Genomic DNA, 20,754 nt, shown 5'->3' with positions numbered 1-20,754 from the left:
TATACAACACCAGCAAAAGCCCTTTATAGTACAACAACCAAGTCACTGTGTACACTGGGACCTGTCTATAACGGTCCGCCCTCTTGTGTAGCACAAGGGAGGTGCAGTCACTCTGTATGAATCAGACATACCCATCAATAGACGTGAATCTTAGAAAAAAGCACTCTCCTTTGTGCCTTTTCAATCATTTTCACAGAAGTAAGAAAAAAATCATTCTGAATAAGAGCAATCATCATGCCTGTTCAGCAAACCTAGCAGAAAAACAAAACTTCAGCTGAAATTAAGAAAATTAGTTAACAAGCCACATTTCCTTAGTACATTGAAACTGAAATTATGAAGTATAGCATTATAACATTGGCATGTCCCACCGGAAGCTGTCAACTCCTTCAGTGACCGTATATGAACCGATCACAAAGTATGTGCTTTTAAAATGGAATGTATTATTGAAATTTAAGTGGTGAATTTATGTTCAAAATTTCTCTCTACATCTAATTTTAATAATTGCAGATCACCTCCTCTCTTCAGTAGTAGATGATAGGAACAAATGTATACTGTATTCAGCATGAATGAATAATTGATTGTTGAGAAAATTATTTTGTGTTATTATAATGTGTGAGGGACGGATTGTTTATGAGTGCAGTGGGTTCATTGTCCAGTGCTCAGACATAGAAGAAAAGAGTACTTCACCGCCTCCCTGATTTGTGTTCAATAAGGCAAGTTCGACAATATTAGTTGCATTTGCATGTTTATGAATTATTCAAAACTGCACTCCACAAAATAAAGCACTCTATTGATTATGGGAAATATGAACATTACCTGTGTGTAATAAGGTGCCCTTTTTCAAATGCATTTAGATAACCATTAATGCCAGCAATATTATTTTTTAAGCTCCAAGCTTTGACCCAAGGGAACTGAGTTAAATCCCATTGTAAAGGTGGGAATGCGATAATTGTTTTCCTTTTTGATTTTCAACTGTGGATGCAGATTACTGCATGAAGAGCCACTGCATGAAGAGAGCAACTTGGAAAAATAAAGGAAAAGATGAAAGTGCCACACATGTTTTAGATGTTATTTATGACTGTGAACTACTGACGAACAAATTCCCACCATAGAGCTTTGGGAGATAGTTTACACAGGGAAACTTAAAAGTCAGATCGGTAGGATCTGGCTGCCTCAGTACTGTTTACCCCCCTTGCTATTTTTCTATCCAGCAACACAACCCTGTCCTAAGAAAAAGTTCAGACCAAAATGTATGTTCTCTCTTTTTCAGTGGAATCATAAGCTTGGTGTTACCCAGTCAAACACAGAAACATAGACAGGGAGTTATTGTATTTTTACTAATTACATTAGGAGGTACTTAAAGCAGACTGAAGGACCATTGAATGCTTGTCCTATACGTTTGCTAGAAGAGCCTGCAAGATAATTGCCCAGCCATCCCTCCTTAATATACATTTATAAAACAGGCCTTCGCTACAATATGAACAGGATCTGTTTCACTCAAGAGCTGTACAGTGGAAACAACGTTAATAAATGGAAATAATTAATATTTAATAAATAATATAATGCCACTCGAAGAGGTGTCAAAGGTGGAGAACATAAGGCAAAAGAAGGTATACAATTTTATGGAAAATTTATTTCAATCATAAAATTGTCCTACCAATATAAAATGACTACTGCTTCTGTTTCCTTAAATCTCAAAACAAATGTAATAAAATTGTTCCTAAAATTTCTCTTTCATCAGGACCAGACTTGTTCAAAGTGGGAAAACAGTTTGTCCAATTAACACGATCCTACTGATAAAGGTTTGTCACGCAAAATCATTTTCTTTTGAGGTAAAAAAGACTGTGAAAGGAAGCCTAATGCCTCCATATTTAAAGCACATTAGTCATAGGAATGTCTCAATTCACCCTCTGAACTGTTTAACACTTTTTAGAATATAATTTTTTATGACTGTATGACTGTAATTTCCCACTTACTTTGCCAGTGGGTATACCATGTACTGTAGTTAAAAAGGGAAAGATTTCAGGTTTGTTTTGTTTGCTTTGCATGTTAACAACTGTACTTGCAAATCGACCCTGGCACAGTTCAGGAGGAGGTCAAACCCACTTCTGCCAACCTGTGTATAAATACCTCACCCGTCCTTTCACCCCCCCCCCCCCCCCTTTGCCCTTGCAGCCCCCTCCCTCGCTCATACCTCAATAAAGGGAACGGGGTGGGCAGCTTCATCCTGTCCTCACAGACCGGTTGTCCTCCACCTCCGCTGGAGTTACTCCACTAAAGCTAACCATTTGAATAGTGCCTCCTCTTCCTCTTAATTAGGATATGACAGAAGTACTGAAATAAGAGGTAGCATAGTTCTGTCATGACCTCTATCAAAAATGAAGAAAGCTAACAAAAAATAACTCCAAACATACCATAAACATCTTGGTCAGTGCTTTCACGAAACATCACTTTTACATTTATAATACAAACAAAACGAGATGTAAGTTACAAAAACAAGAAACCCATCCCTGTAAAATATTGTACTAAAATAGCTGCTGATATTACCCATGTTAAATGACATTTTAGCTGCTGTATATAGACGGCTTCGTAGTTTCCGTCACCACATCAGTACTTTAACTGTTTTGCATTTAACAGTAATGTAGTGAGGAGTAGGAAAATAACTAAATAAAAACTGCAAAATGCCTCCGGAGCTACTCTCTACAATGAAGCAGAACCTTGTTTAAGCAGCATGGGTCTTTGTTTTCAAGAGCACTCAATCAAGTGTGGTCACATACAAATTAATATAAAATAATCATCCATGTCCGCTCTCCTCTATGCAAGGAAAGTGGCTGTTCTGAGAATAGCTGATTGTTTTTTAAGAGCTAGCCTTTTAAAATGGGCATTTCAGAGCTAAGAATGGAAATACTGGCCACTGCGTTACATACTCTAATACGGTGCGTCTAGGTGTGGGAAGGAAACAGGAAACTAATGTTGCTGCCATTACAGTATAGCTAAGAGGAATGATCTCACATTCTCACTGATACTCACCTGTTACCATTGATATCTCAGGTCTTTATGCAGATATTTGTTTGTTGGAAGCAGGAAGCAGTATCTACTGTAGCTGAGTGGCATACCACAAAAAACAGCCTGATAGATTGGGACATAAAGTTACACAATGCACATCAGTGTAACTTTATTACTTGTTGACCGACAAATGAAGTCAACAGATTGTTGTCTGTCATCTTAATTTTAAACATGCTTTCTGTTCTGAACAATGGCTTTCCCTATTCTTCACTCCCTATTCTTACAAAGCTCCTGAATGATATGAAATCCTCTACTTGCATTCTTTATTTAGTTGTTCATGTGTAGTTGAGCTCTTATTCTGACAAAGTGGAACTGATAGCAGGTTTCCTGTATTTTCACAGCTAAACAAAACTTGCCAGTAATCATCAATTACTGGTTGCCCAACCAGGACAAAATGTCTTGGCAGCAGAGATAATTTATGAATTATTGTATTGAGCATAGATGATGACAGGCTCCTGGTTTTATTTGCTGCCCTTATTACTTTCTTAATTTTTTATAAGAAGCAGCAGTTCTTAGCATCATGGATGATGCAAGAACATTTTGAAAGCCTCTGGTCTTTCCTTCTGTAAGAACAATATTTCAACGTAACTGATAATTACTGTACATAATTCAAACCAATCTGCAGATAACTCTGTAGGAAATTAAGTAGCCTTTAATTTTCCTATCATTTCTTTTTAGTTGCCAAAACCACTGTGTGACTTGCCAAAAATGTTTCCCTGTCTCTGCTTTTCTTCCACTCTTTCAATTTGTACATGTCTGAAGTCATTTTTATGAGGTTCTGCATCTATTCCACTATTCTAGTCCTATTATCTAAAAGGTGGGGACGTCTTTAGGTGTTGGTGAAATAGGTGGTTACCTGCAGTGCATTGGAAAAGTCTTCTTTTTCTTGCTTTAAAGCTTGTAGTCTTTATACCTTTAACCAGTAATTAGTATGTGTTATATATATATACAAGCTGCCCCATGCGTTCAAGAAACAAAGTGACAAATAGATCATATGAAAGAAATTGAAAAGGTCTTGATAAGTATTTAACCACTTTGGCCACTTTGGCAAATCATGCACCTAAATTAAGTTTAGGAGCTACACAATTAGTAGTGTGGCCTCCGTTTGCATGTAATGTTCTCCTAATTTCAGAATGAAATCGCCTGTCTCTGAGATCGTTGCTTGGTCAGGCAGTGGATTTGAAACAAAGGCTCAACCATGAAGACTAAGGTACTTTCAAAGCCTGGTCAGGGATAAAATCATCGAAAAGTACAGATAAGGAGAAGGATACAAAAAATATCAATTTTATGAATATTCCCATGAATTCAGTCCACTTAATCATCTGGAAACAGAAGGTGCACCGTATCACCCAGACAGAGCTTAGATTAGGCCGCCCCTCCAAACTAAGTAGAACCCAGATCGCAGGATTAGGGGCCACCCAGAACCAGTCGACAACAACTGTTCTGTAAAATGAAGAGCCTCTGCATAATGAATGGAAATGTTATGCAGGGATTACATTGCAATTCAGCAAATTTGCATAATTGTCAAAAATGGAATTTAACCTGTTAAAGCCTAACAATATTTTCATTGATTTACTTTCCAGAACTAAATATGATTCACATACAGTCCTGTCTTTGGAGTGAGACTGTAACTGTAAATAAGATCCTTATACAAGATATCAGATTGACATGTAACTCTAAATAATTGATTTCTAATAATACTATATGTGTTGTACAGAAAATACGTGATGTATCAAGATTTCACTTTTGATCTGACAAATTGCACTCTGTTTGAAAAGGTGAGGGCGCATGCAAAAGGCTTCTTTCTTTTCGAGCAGGCAAGTGAGACCTCTGAGGCCCAATTAGACACATGGTTCGCAATTAATATGTTTCAATTTCTGCTTAAGAGCCAAAAAAGTGAGAAATAGAAATTACTGAAAAACACCTTTAGATGAAAACAGAAGGCAGATGTTCAAAATGAGGTCCTGAAGAGCTGAAAGGCTTTTGATTTTTATTCTGAATTCAACTAATTTCCTTAATTGGTCACAATTAGAATCTTCTTCCCTTTTCCCCTAGTTTTTTAGCAAAGCTGGCCCTAGAAGACTGAACAGAAAAGCCCCCTGATTTAGATCATAGTATTTTTTTATTGACTCAGATAAATATATTCATTTTTATCCAACCCCTAATGGGTTTTGACAGTGAACTATTATTCTTTGAGCGTTTAAGTTGTATATAATCAGTACAGAATCTATTGAATACACAGAAGTTGTGTGAAAGTACAATTAATTCCGATATAAATCAAATGTTCTTTGCAACTAAAAAAAAAAAAGCTTTTGAAGTAAAATAAGTTTACCCTTATAGAAAAAATGTTTTTTACTTGTAGTGGGGCAAACCTTTATGAAATAGGTTTCCTCGTTTTTTATTATTATTGTTGTTGTTGTTGTTGTTTTTTAAAGAAATTTTGACAGGTAATTTTGTGTCGGGTTTCCGTTCTGCATCTAGCCCTGGAAAAGGTGAATATCAAAGATGTTTACTTAGGCTTTCCGAGGAGAGACTTACTAAAATTCTGAACTTAACGTTAATTTTAGATTTAGAGCATAGTAGTGCCTAGTTTTAAAACGGTTAGGTACTGTGTATGCCTGAATAAGTGAGTTTTGTTTTAACGTACAGCTCGTTTTTATAACTTAGAATTTGTATTTTGTTTGACCAAGTAAAATGTTACAGAAATATGCGTTTAGTGTACAGGAGACTACAGCGGACATCGTTAATTTGAACAGAACGAAATAAATCCCACTTTTTCCTTTTGTCAGAAATAAGGTTACTAAATTATGAGGACAAAAATATTTTGTTAGGACCTAGCGGAGTCCTAGAGGCAGGCGTTAGGACCTAGCGAGTCTCTTCTGCGAAAGAGGGAGCGTGTGAGTGAGTCGGGGGAGCGGTTGGCAGTATAAGCATCTGGGCCTCAGCATCAGCATCACTTGTGAGATCAGGCAAGAGAGAGTCAAAACTAAAACGTGCCAGCTGAAATGCGTACTGTACATGAGAGGCTTAGATAGAGAGAAAATTTTAATTTCTTCTTTCTTTCTTTCTTCCCCCCCCCCAATAGAAAACAGAGGGGAAAAGGAGAGGAAAAACTGTCTTTAAATTACGGGATCCTTTAAGGAGCCATGGATTACTTCAGAAGACCATCATTCATACACCTCGCGCTGTGCATCTCAATAGGTTGGTGCTTTATGTATTTCATAGGTTGATGCTTTATCCATTTCTCTATGGAGCAATTCTAACCACTGTGCTGAACCTATCCGTACATCTGTGCTTGTTCTGCTGTCGGCACCGGAGCTGTGCATCTACTGTAACTTTTTTTCTGCGGGCAGTATAGACGTGCCCCCGGCTTAAATATCCACCACAGTAATATATACAGTATTTATGTATATATTATTATGTACTTAATTTGGACTTTTATCTGCTGTAGTCTAGATAAATAGCTGACGGCTACTTTTGCAGTTTTATTTTGAATTGCATGGTAGTTCTCATTTTGTCACTCATGCAGTGTATCGATTATTGTAAACAGTTCTAAGATGAGTAATTACAGTATTAACAAGAATAAGCGCTTTAGTGTTTTTAAAATACGGTTACCTTACCGTTGGTAAAGCTTGAAGGTCTTTCAAACAGATTATTGAGTTTATACTGTACATTTTCATCTGGCAACGTCTTTAGGTTGTAAACTGCACGTTTTCTGATACTCCTCCAAAGTAGTGCGTCAGAGCTCATGCTGGTTGTAGAAATTTCAAATGCGTTTGTAACCCTGGAACATAGAGATGAACATTACATTGAATTTCCACAGAGGGTAAACTATAAGTGATTGGTTTTTTATTCGCTTAAAATATTTGTAAACGACAGCTATCAACCACTGGAATATATCGGTTAAACTTAAAACTTTAAAGTGTAAAAACGTTTTAAATTTAAAATGTCATAATTACATAGACTTTTCCTTCCGGTTTTATGTATTGAGGAAAACGAATTTAATTTTTAACAGAAGGCGTTGTAAATTATATAATGTTTTTATATGTGTATATACAGTATTAAGAATCTGCGGTTTTTATTTTTTGAATACTGTTGACTGTTTCACTTCGGCAAATTCGCATGCTACATTATTCTGCATAATGTTTTTATTACTGCACTACCGCTATACTGTACTGTAGTTAAAGCGAATAAACAACAGTAGAACCGAATGAATACAATAGGAACTGTGAATCTCAATAATTGATATCGATAACAATTTTAGGATGCTATGCCGGCAAAACATAACTAAAGTTACCGATAATCTAGCACAACCAGGAAGACTGAGAATGACAATCGAGTTGGGCTCTTTTTTTTGTTAGTTACTGTTGTTTTAATAGTGTATGCTGTATTGTTTAAATGCGGGGAGCCAAACATTATAGAACCGAGAGTAAACAACAAATTGTTTTTTGTACTTTTTAATTTATTTTTTCTGTTATACCAGGTACCGTACGTTGTTTTATATGTCTGGATGCCAACTCTTGTGCTGTCGGACTCCGTTGTGCAAGTCATAATTTACAGTATGTGTTGTAAAACATGCAGGGCAGCCAGACTCGCAGGCTCCGCTAGGCTGTAGATTTCAATCTCTTAGAAAAGGACCGTCATCCGATTTCAATCCACCCTCTTTGTTAACATAAAATTCTTTAATTCTAAGGGTCATCTATTTTTCCGTCAGTTCTAAGTAAAAAAAAACCCTAAGTTACCCGATACTTTAGTTATGCAAAACGACGTGTCTAGCTGACCAGGGGTGAGTTTCCCGAAAGCATCGTAGCACTAAGAACATCGTAAACTCGCTCTTAAGATCGATCGTTAATTTACGAGTGTTTCCCAAAACCTATCGTAACTAAAGTAGAACGTTAAATCCTTCGTAATCTACGTGCTCCCCGACCCACTCGTTAATCACTAAGTGCTTCTTAAACTGGCTACCTCGTGCGCCAACCTTAGCGACAGAGATCTCCAGACAGAGCACATTCAATTCACGTCATGGGAATTCTCTGAAAATATAGAGATTTTATATTAAGGATTTTGATATTTTGTTGTACTATGTAAGAGGAAATTCGAAAAAAGAACATTTATTTATACAGTAATGAATTTATTAGTCATCTTGGGTAAATTTCATATTCATAAGTCAAATGTTTTAATAATACTCCCTCTTTTAGTAGTTTTGGGGTGGGGTTTAAATTGTATTTAAATTCCATATAGAACGTGAAACATGCATTACAATGTAGCGCCACGCAGGGCGGGCTGAGAACAGCACTTGGGGACTACCGGACTGTATATAGTGGGACGGAGGCTGAGATACAGTCTCTTCCCTTCGTGTGTGTGTATGTTACTGTAGGTGCAGCGCTGTAACCCCTGTCCCTGTGTGTGTACCTTTCCCGATTCGAGTTAATAAATGTGTTGTTCAGCCCCATTCCCTGAGTCCCACGCCTGCTCCATTCCGTAACGAAACCCGCGGTCGATACAATATTTAAAGTTCGAATACCGTTTTATGTTAAAAAATAACAACATTTTTTCCCATGAAACACTGTGATTCTTAACAATGGCAGCGCGACAAAAAATATGGCTTTAAATCAAAAACGTCGTGCAGGACGCATACACTATCCACACAGTTAAACTTGGTTTTCTTTTACGGTCATTTATTTTCTTTTCTCTTAGAAACAATAAGGGTCCCATTTTGTGCCTATCTATACGCTTTCGCTTAAATGGTTTTTAAATTGTGATGTCATGTTTGCTTCATATTCCTTTTCACAACTTTATTTCATCCCACTGAAGGACCAGAACCGACACCATATAATGAAAGTATTGTCAATCGATTGTTTTTCAATCGACTTGTAATGCTTCTTCCTAAGCGACTTCAGGGGAGGGGTTAACAAAGAAGTACTTTATACTGGCTCGTAAAATGATCGATTAAGAGGGGTTTTGGGAAACCCACGAAAAAGTAGCTCGTACGTTACGTACGTACATCGTAAAGTTGCTCGTTAGTCTCTAGATTCATCGTTTTCGGGAAACTCACCCCAGACCATTTCTAAATTTTTCATTTCAGAATGCATTAAACCGCAACTGCCTGGTATTTAGAGCCGCAGTAGGTCAATGTATTTGGTTATATTTAAAAAAAATAATAATGAAAAAGTTGCTTGATATTTCATAATGCATAATCCCAATTTCAGACTTCGGCAATGAAATATAACAGATCTAAAAGGTGTCTTTAGTTCTTACTTTAAAAGCAGCCGGTTTACAGAGTTCTGTTAGCCGGGAACTTGCATTTTCTTGGAATCTGTTCAGCCGCTTGTGTAGGTTAACTGTAGCTCGATGTCATGAATGCGTGTAGTTGCAACCTTTTCGAAAAACAACGCCAACTTGTTTTCTTTTCTCGCTGTTGAAAACGCTATCATTCAGTATTTCGGATCCGTGTTCCACGTTGCTTTCCTGCTGTTAAAACAGGTCCTCGTACTTTTGCAGATCGAGCAGTTGTTTAAATGAAGTCGTGATTCTGATTTTATTTTTATGAATCAGTTATAAGAAACGTTTAAAATGATCTGATGCGATCCAAGTCGTAAAAATGAACGCCAGCTTTTTAAAACACACAACTCAATCTCCGACGCGAATCCAGTGAAGTCAACCCAATTTTGAGCATAGGGTTACCCTTTGGGACAAAATCAAGCCATTTCAGCCCTGAAAATAGAAATGTGATAGATGAGACCTAATATTTTAATACATATTGATCTCAGCATAAAGATCAAGGAGCTAAATCTGTTAAAACTATAATAATGCCACAACACACACTTGTGAAAATGTTATTTTTGGAAAGGGTACAGTATTACTGAATACGTTTCCGGTGATTTTTCTTCAGAACAATTTTGAGATATTTATAGTTAACAAATTTTGAAATGAAATATTGATTTTAAAAACAAGCACGACATTTCATCTCTGATTGCTTATGTAGTTTTTTATTCTTTCCAGAAACAAGTCCTCATTAGATTTATGGGGCCGAAATGCCTGTAAATTCTGCATGAGGCTTTGGAGTGAAAGATTTATGCAAATGTACACGAGGAGAATGAACGGAGCAGTGACGTTCAACATCTTACTATGTAGGACAACGTTTGCAAGAGAGATTTGATGTAAACAGATTGATTATTTTGGTTTTCGTTTTGCCTTGTGTAGCACTGGCAAAATATGAGTGTATTAAATCTTTTGTTGCCAGTATTTATATATGAATGCATATATGGGATCCATAGTCCTGGTTTGTGAGACTGCAGCTTTGTTGTGGCCCAAAAGTTTAAATAAAAAAGGTGTGTTTGACAGGACCCACATGGAACAGTAAGGTTCATATCCACTGACGTGACCTGATGTTGTTAATGTTGCTCAGATTCTTTCTGATTTTATAATAATAATTGCTTACACTTATATATGTAGTGCTTTTCTGGACACTCCACTCAAAGTGATTTACAGGCAATGGGTATTGGGGACTACCCTCCACCACCACTAATGTGCAACCCCACCTTGATGATGCGATGGCAGCCATAGTGCACCAGAACACTCCCCACACACCAGCTAGTGGGGAGGAGAACAGAGTAATTATTATTATTAAAGAGGCCATGAGTGGTAAAGGCCAGGGGGAATTTGGCCAGGACACCAGGGTTACACCTCTACTCTTTTCGAGAAACGCTTCAGGATTTTTAATGACCACAGAGAGTCAGGACCTCGGTTTTACGTCTCATCCGAAGGACGGCGCCTGTTTACAGTATAGTGTCCCCGTCACTATACTGGGGCATTAGGACCCACACAGGGGGTGAGCGCCCCCTACTGGCCCCACTAACACTAACATCTCTTCCAGCAGCAAATAGTTTTTCCCAGTTTGTCTCCCATCCAGATACTAACCAGCTCACACCTGTTTAGCTTCAGTGGGTTGCCAGTTGTGAGTTGCAGGGTGATATGGCTGCTGGCAATTTTATGTTTGGTAGTTGGTGTAAGATGGGGTATTAATTTAATATAACATCTTAGTCTTTTACACAGAGGACTATTGCAATACCTCACTTCAGTTGAACAATATAATGTACAAGACACAAGTTATAGGTCCTTTGCAAGCCAGTGGTTATGACCATCTGGTGGCCTAAATCACTCCTTTTCCTGTTCTTGACAGCAGGGGATACAGCTCATTTCTTCTGCTATGGTCAGCACCATACAACCGCTATGCAAGGACTATGAAAATATAGACAAATAAGAAAACACTAAAGTTCTGGAGAACATAGCAATATTTGCACTCTCTGTGAAACCTTGAATTGCGTTGGGCATAGAATGGTTCACAATATGTTCTTTTGCTGTAAATTCTGTAGAGAAGACATCGGAGGTAAGCATGAGCAGTTGCTTTGTGGCTTCTCTTGAATGTGGGCAACAGTATTGGCGTCCTATAAATTGATGCCTCCTTTGGCTTCTAAGACTTCATGATAGGCATCGGATTCTTAGTACATTTTGTTTTGTAAAGTCCCATGTATAATATTGTAAAACAATAATATTAGTTCCAAATAAGTGAGAAGGTTTCACCAACAGAGTATTTCATTCTTGTTTTTGTGGTTAATACGTATCACAAAGTCTGTGATGTAAATAGAGTAATGAAGTAATTCTGAGTGCATGCTTTATGAATCCCCTGTTCAAATAATCACAAAACAAAGGCAGTGTGAGGCTTTTATTTTATTACCAAACCAATCCTACTCATGACACTTCATATAGAGAAGTGTCTACTGAAATATTGTGATTGTTAGCCTTTTAGCAGGTTTGACAAACAGTTTGAGAGGCTAAATTGCTTCCATTATTTCCTCTACTGAAGTTTTTCTTACTATTTTTTTTATTTACCTTGCGATTTAAGAATTTGACATGCAGCTAATGTCACCGAGAGACAGAAGTGACTACCTGTACTGTCACTTTGTTGTCTGACAGCAGACGACAAAATACTATATGTGCAAAGGTACTGCAGTTCTGAGCAGAAAGATACAGCTGGCCATACAGTACATACTCTACTTACGGCTCCTTTTTTTAAAGGGATATTGGTCATAAAATCTTATATGGGACTGACGGACACTCTGCTAAGTTCAGTATGGAAAGTTGCTGGTTCCCTTTTATTTACTAGTAAAGTATATCTCGCACTTCCACATTGATAAATGTCTTCACCGCCAAAGGCTCTGTGAATTTCAGTGCATCTGGACCATAGTTTAATGAAATTATGATTAAAAGTTCTCTCAGACCTTTTTGTTTAAACTCTGTTTTTGTTTTTCATTTAAGCCTGCTTTGGAAAGGGCAGCTTCTCATAACATTTCCTTTTCATTTCTCAGTTGTCTTTCTTGGAAAGGAGAGCTCAGACTTTGATTTTTAGACTGTGTTCATTATTGTCAGCTTTTTCCTCATAAATAGCTTTATATGGACATTTTTATTTCCCTTTGTATTTTTTGTGAAGTCCTGTTTTGGAATTTATTGAACGTTTTGACATCACTCGTTTTATGAAAAACAAAGAACAGATGCACACGCTGTCGGAGAGGTCCTTACATAGTTCTGTTTTATGAGGCTGTTCTACTTACAGTACTGTATGTACTGTATCTAACCTAATCCTTATAGTCAACACCTACAGACCCAGAGCTCACATATTGTAGAACTGAAAAACCATTGTTTATGTAATATACTGCATTACCAGCAAACTGTGTTACAGCAATGATAGCCTTCAGATTATTTTGAGTCGGAATTCAGGTTTGAATGTCTACTTGTTTAGTAACAATTAGATTCAGTATTTGCACTTCGCATTCAAACAATCATTTCTTACAAGCCATTTGGAGCAGTGCTGTTTCAGTTACATGGCAAAACTTCACGAGGTGGACATGAAAAGTTAATAATTTTTTGCTCTACAATTTTAAGCCAGTCCACACTTCTGCAATCTGGACCTGGTGAAAGTCGAGTTTCAAATCAACTTGAGATGACGAGTTGCAGAAAACACCCAGGCAAGCAGCTGACATTTTAAAAAATTAGAATTATCTTCGAATTTTAAACATCATCCAATTTCCTTCACAGTTCTGTATACAGGGACAGAAGGTATTCTGGCATCTAGTCAATATATGGTAGTTTTCTACCTCATCAAAGATCTACTGTATGCCACTACCAGACATAAGATGGTGTTCTTTTCTCTAACTGTATTCAAGAGAAAACCTGATGTGTGATCAGGTCAAGTCTATAAGAATTTTACATCTGACCAAAATCAAAGGCTTAGATCAATTTAATTTAGCTGATCTTGAGATCTTTGCTCAGTTTTATGTTTATATCAATGGATCATTAAAACCAGATAAATACTTTGATTTATCTTTCGTGGATAAATGAAAACATTACCAAAATGATGTGAAATAGACACCTAGTACCATTTTCGAAAAAAAAATAACTGTGCAATTTTATTTCTATTTGCATCAGGTTCAGTGTTGGTATTCACCTATGTAATGGTTTACAGACCTCATTTTAACCTACTGCTTTAGTTCAGTTACTCTCAGCAGATCTCTCTTCCTCATCTAGTCAGTCCTTCTAAGCCCGGTTCTGTGCATATTTTGAAAATGTAGTCTAATTAGAGGTATGAAACATTTTTCTGGGTTCATTCCAGTGGTGTTAGTTCAAAGCATTTGGTTACACCACAGGGATTCAGTGGTACTGTAATCACAGTGCAATTAGTGCCAGAGGTATTACAATGCATTGACAAGCTGGCTGTTGTAAAGTTGGTTTCTGCCAGAGACTTACTGTAATGAACTGAACTAGAAAGGTGTGAAAAATGGGCAGCATTGTTAAATTTTATTGTTAAGACGCAGGCTGGGAGAAATGCGATCACTTCATTTTCATCTTCCTGACAACGTTAAGTCAAAATAGTAGTGATGTATAATGTACTGACGCTATAATTAAATAGCAACTATGCGAAAACCAGTTAGTTGCTTAGATTAGTTTACCCTTTTGTTTCCTGTATCCATCAGAACTAGTGAACCAGATCAATTAATTTTGAACTGTATATTCACTGCTGTGTAAAAGACTTAGACACAATCAGTAGGTACAGTACAATATATATTCTCAAAGGCTTCACTAGAGTTCTCTACTATTATAACAACTTTATTAATACAGCTTTGTTTGGTTAAGAATAAAGCAAGATGTTCAATTAGCAATCATGAATTATTATTATTCAGGATCTTCACAATCTTGATTACAGCAGCTATGAGCAGCCAGTATAAAATGTTTCAAAAGCTCATCCATCACATTTACCAGTCAGATCAAAATGACTCATTGTCAGGTGTTTCTTATCAAATAACCATCTTTTATTTGTACACACCCAAAAAGCTAAAAAAACAACAGTATTTTTATTTACTACAAAATACAGATCTGTCAAGGTTAACCATTAACTTAAAACAACATTTTAAAATTGCAGTAGAAGATGAGTACACAGTAGTTTCTGCATACAGAAGAAAATCGTTTTAATGTGGATTTTAGAAACATAAGCATTTATTTTAGAACAAGATTTCATGCTTTGTAACACCCAGCAATACCAGTACTAAATTAATTTGCTCACAAAGCCGGGAGGGTTCTCTTTATTCTGCAGGGATAGCTGGTTCTCAAAACCTAATGCACTGAAACTGCTCTTGTGATTTGAAGTTCCTGGATTCCAGACTGGTAAAAAGAGCTTCTCTTCAGTATCTGAAATGCTACTGTTTGTTCTTCAGTGGAACAGTAAAGTAAGTGCTGCCTTTGTTCATTGTCATTTTTACTCAATTTGAGTGAAAGACTCAATTTCAGGTTCAGCAGATATAATCAGAAAGGTCTGAAAAATGCTTTAAAAAACAGGATCATACCTGCTTGTGTAGACTGTGTATTTATGCTGTTGACCTCACCCATAGCAAATGGAGATACCTGAAGATAGTTTGCAGTGTTATTTCTACATTTATATGTGTGTGTTTTCTGAATTTTTGATGCTAGACTTAATCTAGAACTCTCACTTGAATAGTAAGTCATGCTGTGCTTATACATGAAATTAATCCACCTTGATTTATTTCTGGTGCCATCTAATTTTAGTTATTTGGTTTTGTGATAGGTGTTTGGACTTATAAAAGGAAACATTCTAAAACTATGTACACTGTATAACACATACATCAAACAGCTCTGACTATATATAAAACTCCAATAAAGGACAGAATTCCTTAGATTCTAAAATCAATGCTCTTCTCTAATGCATCACAATATCCTTCTAGTCTTGAGTATTTTGTTTTAATTTTGCATTGGATTCAGAGGGTCAATTAATATAAAAATAAAATAAACGTATTGTGCTAAAATAAGCACATTCCAGTTTCTTCTACTTGTTTTTTTCATCTTCTGGGTCTAATGTGCTTTATAAGAACAAACACTATGCAATAAGGCAATCACATCTCAATGAAAAAGGCCAGCTGTTAGGAAATCTAACTATGTAGATAACAAAATACTTTGAACATCTGGTACCTGTACTGAATAGAGAAATTATATTCATAGCATACACTGATTTATTATTCATTTAGGGAATTTTCCAGGGAAAAAGCAAATGACTGAAAATATCTTATGTAAACATGGTACCTGTGTGAGAGATGATTGCTCCAGCAGAATAATATGTGCACAATATGTAAATGAATTTCTCCTGAACTGTCCAATTTTATTTTGCAACAATAGGTTGAATCAGATGTCTCCAAAATTGTTGCATGTACAAACTTATTATCTGTTGAAAAGAAGTCTTTTTAGACCTTGCAGTGTTGAGTTACAGTAAATAATGTAGAGGCAGACGACAAGTTGGGGAAAAAAGATTGATTGTTGTCAATTTGAACAGCATTAGAAAATGTAATGTATGATGTTTTGGGGGAGGGGGGGAATAAACAGTGAACAGCTTATCACTGACCAACTAGAGAGTATCCATTTGAACAATGAGGTATTTACTGGAGCAATTTGAGTGATGTACTTTGCCTTACCTGGAATTAGAACCCACAACCCCCCAGTCCAGTCCAAAGGACAAAGCCCTTTTCACCCCATTTGAAGGGGAACCGCAGTCCCAATTTCTCATACCGGTTATTGACGATAGCGCTGCATTTCCCAAATCTGAATTAGCAGAAAATTGTGAGCTCTGTGAAAAAAATATATAGAAGCCATTTTGTCAAAAAACGCTGGTGTTGCCATGGACGAGATCAAGAATTCTGACGAATTGTGAAGTGAATGTTCCTAATGTCATCTGCGTGCAGAGTTAACAAGTAAGTCGAATTTGTCGGCAAAACCGTCTCAACTTCGAGTGTAGAATTCTATTGGCTTAAAAGAGATGTATTCACAAAGCTGTTTCTTTACAATGTAATAGGGCAGTTTTATCTCACCGGAAGTTTGGTTGCATCCTTCTGAATCGCAGAATGTGGCACCGCGCAACACTGAAAATTTTGTGTATTTTGTGATGTGAATTGGAGGTTTTACGTGTTATTGTGTACATTTTGCTTTCATTGTGGTTTGAAATGCACTCGTCAATGCTGATTATTTCCAAACCTGAAAAATAGAACTAGCGTTGCAGTTCCCTTTTAAAAACAAGAAGGGCGGCGAAACACTTAGAAGACAAATATTCTGGAGGCAGGGGCATGTTCCGTACACGGGGAGATAAAAGATACCAGCAACTGGGGGTCATGGCAAGAGGAGCCTATCCCATAAGTACAGGGTGCTGCTAGGACAACACCCTGAACGGGACATCAGTCCATCACGGGCCACTCTCACACAAGCATGCAGAGACTCCAGTTGACCCAGAAACTAGACCACCTGTAGAAAACCACATGAACGTGGGGAATGTGCTAATTCCACACGCAAGTGCCCTCTAGCAGCATAATCTGTATGCAGACTTTAAAGGCAGTCAGTGTGAGTGTGGCACCATTTGATTTTATATACCATGCCAGAGAAATGCTGATGCTTTTTATAGTGTTCCAAACCTTTGAAGACAGGGGGAATGAACTAATTCAACACAGAAGGCAACACTGGTGTGGAAATGAACCTGTGGGCTGCAAGGAAGCTGTGCCAACGCCAGACCACTGTGCTGCCCTCATTAACCTTCATTGTATGGGAGCATAACTGGTGCACAGAATCTGCATATTTGCTTAAACATTGAGCAAAGAACCTTTCACTCTAATGGATCATCTTTCCCTTGTGCTGAATTATTACACAGAAGTGATTTGTTCCAGAAAGAGTCTCCTGTACAGGCATAAAACTGTAAAAGGATCCAGGATTCACTGATAGGTGTATGTACTGTAGCATTTATTCTGAATATGTTCTTCGGCAGCCTTACCATTTAAAAATATACTGTATCACTATTGCACTGTTTACAGTTTTAACATTGTAGTTCCAGGCTTACACCTTGCATTAACTCAGCTTTGCAGAGGTTACCTGTAGCTTGTTTCATTGCCTGTCCTTAATCCTCCGTGCTTTGTCATACTTACTGTGTGTGATTTGCAGTTATTTATACTCTGCCTTTTGCATTATATACCACAATAAACATTTCTAATGAGTCAAATGTCTATAAATCCCTTTTGGAAATATAATGTGCATGAAGACTGTAAAGGAAGTCTGAGTGTGACATTTGATTTTACTATTATTCCAGAGAAATACTGACATTTTTATAGTGTTCCCAACCTAACAATTTGTTCTGTGTCAAAACAAACCAAAACAATTAAGGCTGTGAGCTACAGTATGTAGGGTGAAGTTCATGTACTGTATATCCATTCTGACTTGCCCTTGTCAGGAAAAAAAAACTAAAAAACAAATTTCCCAACCGCTGTGAAGTTGCTTAACTTGGGGAGACTGAATTTGATCTTAATTTCTGTATTTTTATTAAACATTCACAAACAAATTACACATCGACAAGTAATAAGGAGAACAGAGGAGCACATTAACTTTCTGTAGCTGTTTGTTTTGTATTTCCTTCCCCGACATTTTCTAAAGGCAGTTTCTTGCACTTTTCCCTTTTCATCCCTAAGGAGGCCAAAGAGATTTAGATCTTAATGGAGAACCACATCTTTGAAATTCAGAACTTACTTAACATGGCAGACATTTTTGAACCAGTAACCCCACTGTTTGAGACGGAAGTAGAGTTTGCACATGCCCAGAGTGGAATTTAGCCAAGGTACCATAAATACAGTGAGGTGAGAGTAAAGAGGTTAGCATCCCTAATCTTTTGAACTCTCATGGGGTCTTTAAATACGAAGAGGCGGGACCTCAGTTTAATGTCTCATCCAAAGGTCAGCATCTCCTTGGGGACATAGTTCCTGGTCGTCATACTAGGGCATTGGTTTTTGGAAATTTTGGTCTTCCATTCTTCCATTGAAAAATCTGGGAAAGTTTGGATAGTTCTTTTATCCCAAACCCTTCTACTATGTCCTTATGTGAATATGTCCTTCACATCAAGTTTGGATTATACCAGCAGGATCCTCACCATATCGCCCTGATATGGATATGAAAGTACCATATCTGAAAGACTGGTGGCTAAGATCTGGACAAAGAGATGGTCAAAGAAGCACTGAAAGTCATACATGTCTTCCAGCAATCTATTGGTGCCGTTTCTTTCTACTTTATTTTTTTCAGACTTTTTTTTTTTAAAGGGCATCACCTGGATGGGGCATTGGAAATGAGGACAAGAGTGTCTGTGTCCTAAAACTCAGTTTGCACACAAAAGACCCGTTCTTTGAACAAAAATAACTCCCTCTACCTCTTTCCTCCTCTCACCTGCAAGGGGAGATCCTTCCAACATCACCGACGGATCCCTACAAGGTAATCCATAAAAGATCTGCCACTAATGCACGTCAGTGCCTTTAGAGGGTTAAAAAAAACACAGGCTTCATTTTGCTTGATGATTCATGGAAAAACTCTCCCTTGCCGATGTGGATTCTGTTTTTGCTTTGCCACTTAGATGGCTTAAAATGTCATCTGTGTTGAAACTGCACTTGTGAAAACAAAATGATCCAAATAAAATATAAGCTGGTCTGTGCTTACATTTCCTTTTTTTCATGAGCATGTGCTCTCAAGCTGAAGTGATGCGGCCCTAGACGGGGGCTGGACATCTTTACAGAGAACAGTGTGTACGGTGGGGATTTTATGAGAGGAATGATACACATGCTGAGATGCGGGCAAAATTAATTATACCCTTTAACACTTTTCAATGGTCACAGGAGCCACTAGGGAAGTACAGAACTAGCCCTGTTGTTGAAGCTGATACCCTGGCTTCTTTCAAGAAACTACTACGACAGTACTTAAACTACTAACTACTGTGCCAAATGGGATTGAATTGGGCCCTAGGTTCTTTTTTAGCAGAGTGTGGTGTTTTTAAATGTTTGCATCCTGATTCATCAAGTCTTGTCTCCCTGATCTTGGTGACTAGACCTTATTGCATACCTTCATTTACTTTGCCATGCCACTTTGAGATTAAAAGGGACGTGCTGGTAGTCTTTTTTCATGAAATCTGAGAACTGTGCTCATGTTGATAAGACTATTATTGCTCTTAATGATGATGTGGAATGTTGAGTTACTCTCAATATTGAAATCTGAATTAGAATAAAAAGCAAACCACCTTTAAGTGTTAATCCCTTAGAAGGTGTGCAAGATGTGATGAGTTTTATGACTACTGTAGCTAGGCAAATGTCCGGCTTTACTTCAACATTAATTAGAAGAGTTGAACGGAGATAATTTTTTCCACTCGTTCTGATGAAGCTAAAGTCTATTATTTATTACCTTGGGAGAACTTTTTTAGTTTTGTATCTGTTATCAATAATTGAAAGAGTCACTTTTACTGGTACAACTCCTATGTGGTGGTGATATTCCTGAGAAATGAATTGGAACAAAAGTCAAAAGTTATGGAACCCCCATGATTCCCTGTTATTGAAAAGAAAATAATTCTTGGACAGTCCCCAACTTTATAACATGAGCACTGGGGCTTTGGGTTTGATCATACAGTACAAATCTCCCAATCTAGTTTTAGCTGCAACCCATTACATGAAAAAATTGAATTATGTGATTAAAATGCTAAGGCCTGATTCATGAGAGTAGTTAAGCCAGGCTCCAAGGGATCTCTAATGTACTGCCTGATTTTTAAAAGTTGCCTTTAGGATTTCTATTCATTGTCAATTTGTTTACTGTGGTATGGTTTATTACCCATTTTAAGGGTGGGTAATATGCTTGCTGTATAAAATTTTGTACATAAACAACGCAGGAATTCCAAGGCTTGTGGCTGGAGAAAAGAACACCATTTTAAAGTCAACTGAATAAGGCAATACAGCTCATATTTCGGTGCACATTGTTTTTATTAGAAAACGGGAACCTCGGAATTTGCATTCGTTGCTCTCCATCTCTTGTTCACTCGGTTTTCCTGATGGCATTGTCACAGTTATCATCACTGTGATTGTACCCCTACATATTATATTTGGACAAATCTGTTACCTCTATTTAGTATGAGAAGGTTAATCAAACATAGTGGCTAACTATCAGTCTCCAAAGAATTCCCAGTATGTACGACTGAGAGCATATTATCAGTAGTGAAAATTTAAATTAAAATTTATGTCTCCATAAACCTCTACAGAATTTCTCTTTGCTTTAGCAATATGTAAGATTACA

The 20,754-nt window shown here is 37.2% G+C and overlaps 1 protein-coding gene across 1 annotated transcript in view; it reads left to right on the top strand.

Moving 5' to 3' along the window:
• Positions 1 to 6,167: 6,167 nt before the first annotated feature.
• Positions 6,168 to 20,754, top strand: part of ltk (leukocyte receptor tyrosine kinase) — a 76,832-nt gene continuing 62,245 nt past the window's right edge. The window contains exon 1 of the mRNA XM_088924411.1: positions 6,168 to 6,267. Coding sequence (XP_088780537.1) covers positions 6,213 to 6,267 — 55 coding nt within the window. The 5' untranslated portion in view covers positions 6,168 to 6,212. The remainder of the gene's footprint in view (positions 6,268 to 20,754) is intronic.

The sequence above is a fragment of the Atractosteus spatula genome, chromosome 9 (genome assembly GCF_055471065.1).
Source record: "Atractosteus spatula isolate fAtrSpa1 chromosome 9, fAtrSpa1.hap1, whole genome shotgun sequence".
NCBI lineage: Eukaryota > Metazoa > Chordata > Actinopteri > Semionotiformes > Lepisosteidae > Atractosteus > Atractosteus spatula.
This window is presented reverse-complemented; position numbering and strand designations above follow the sequence as displayed.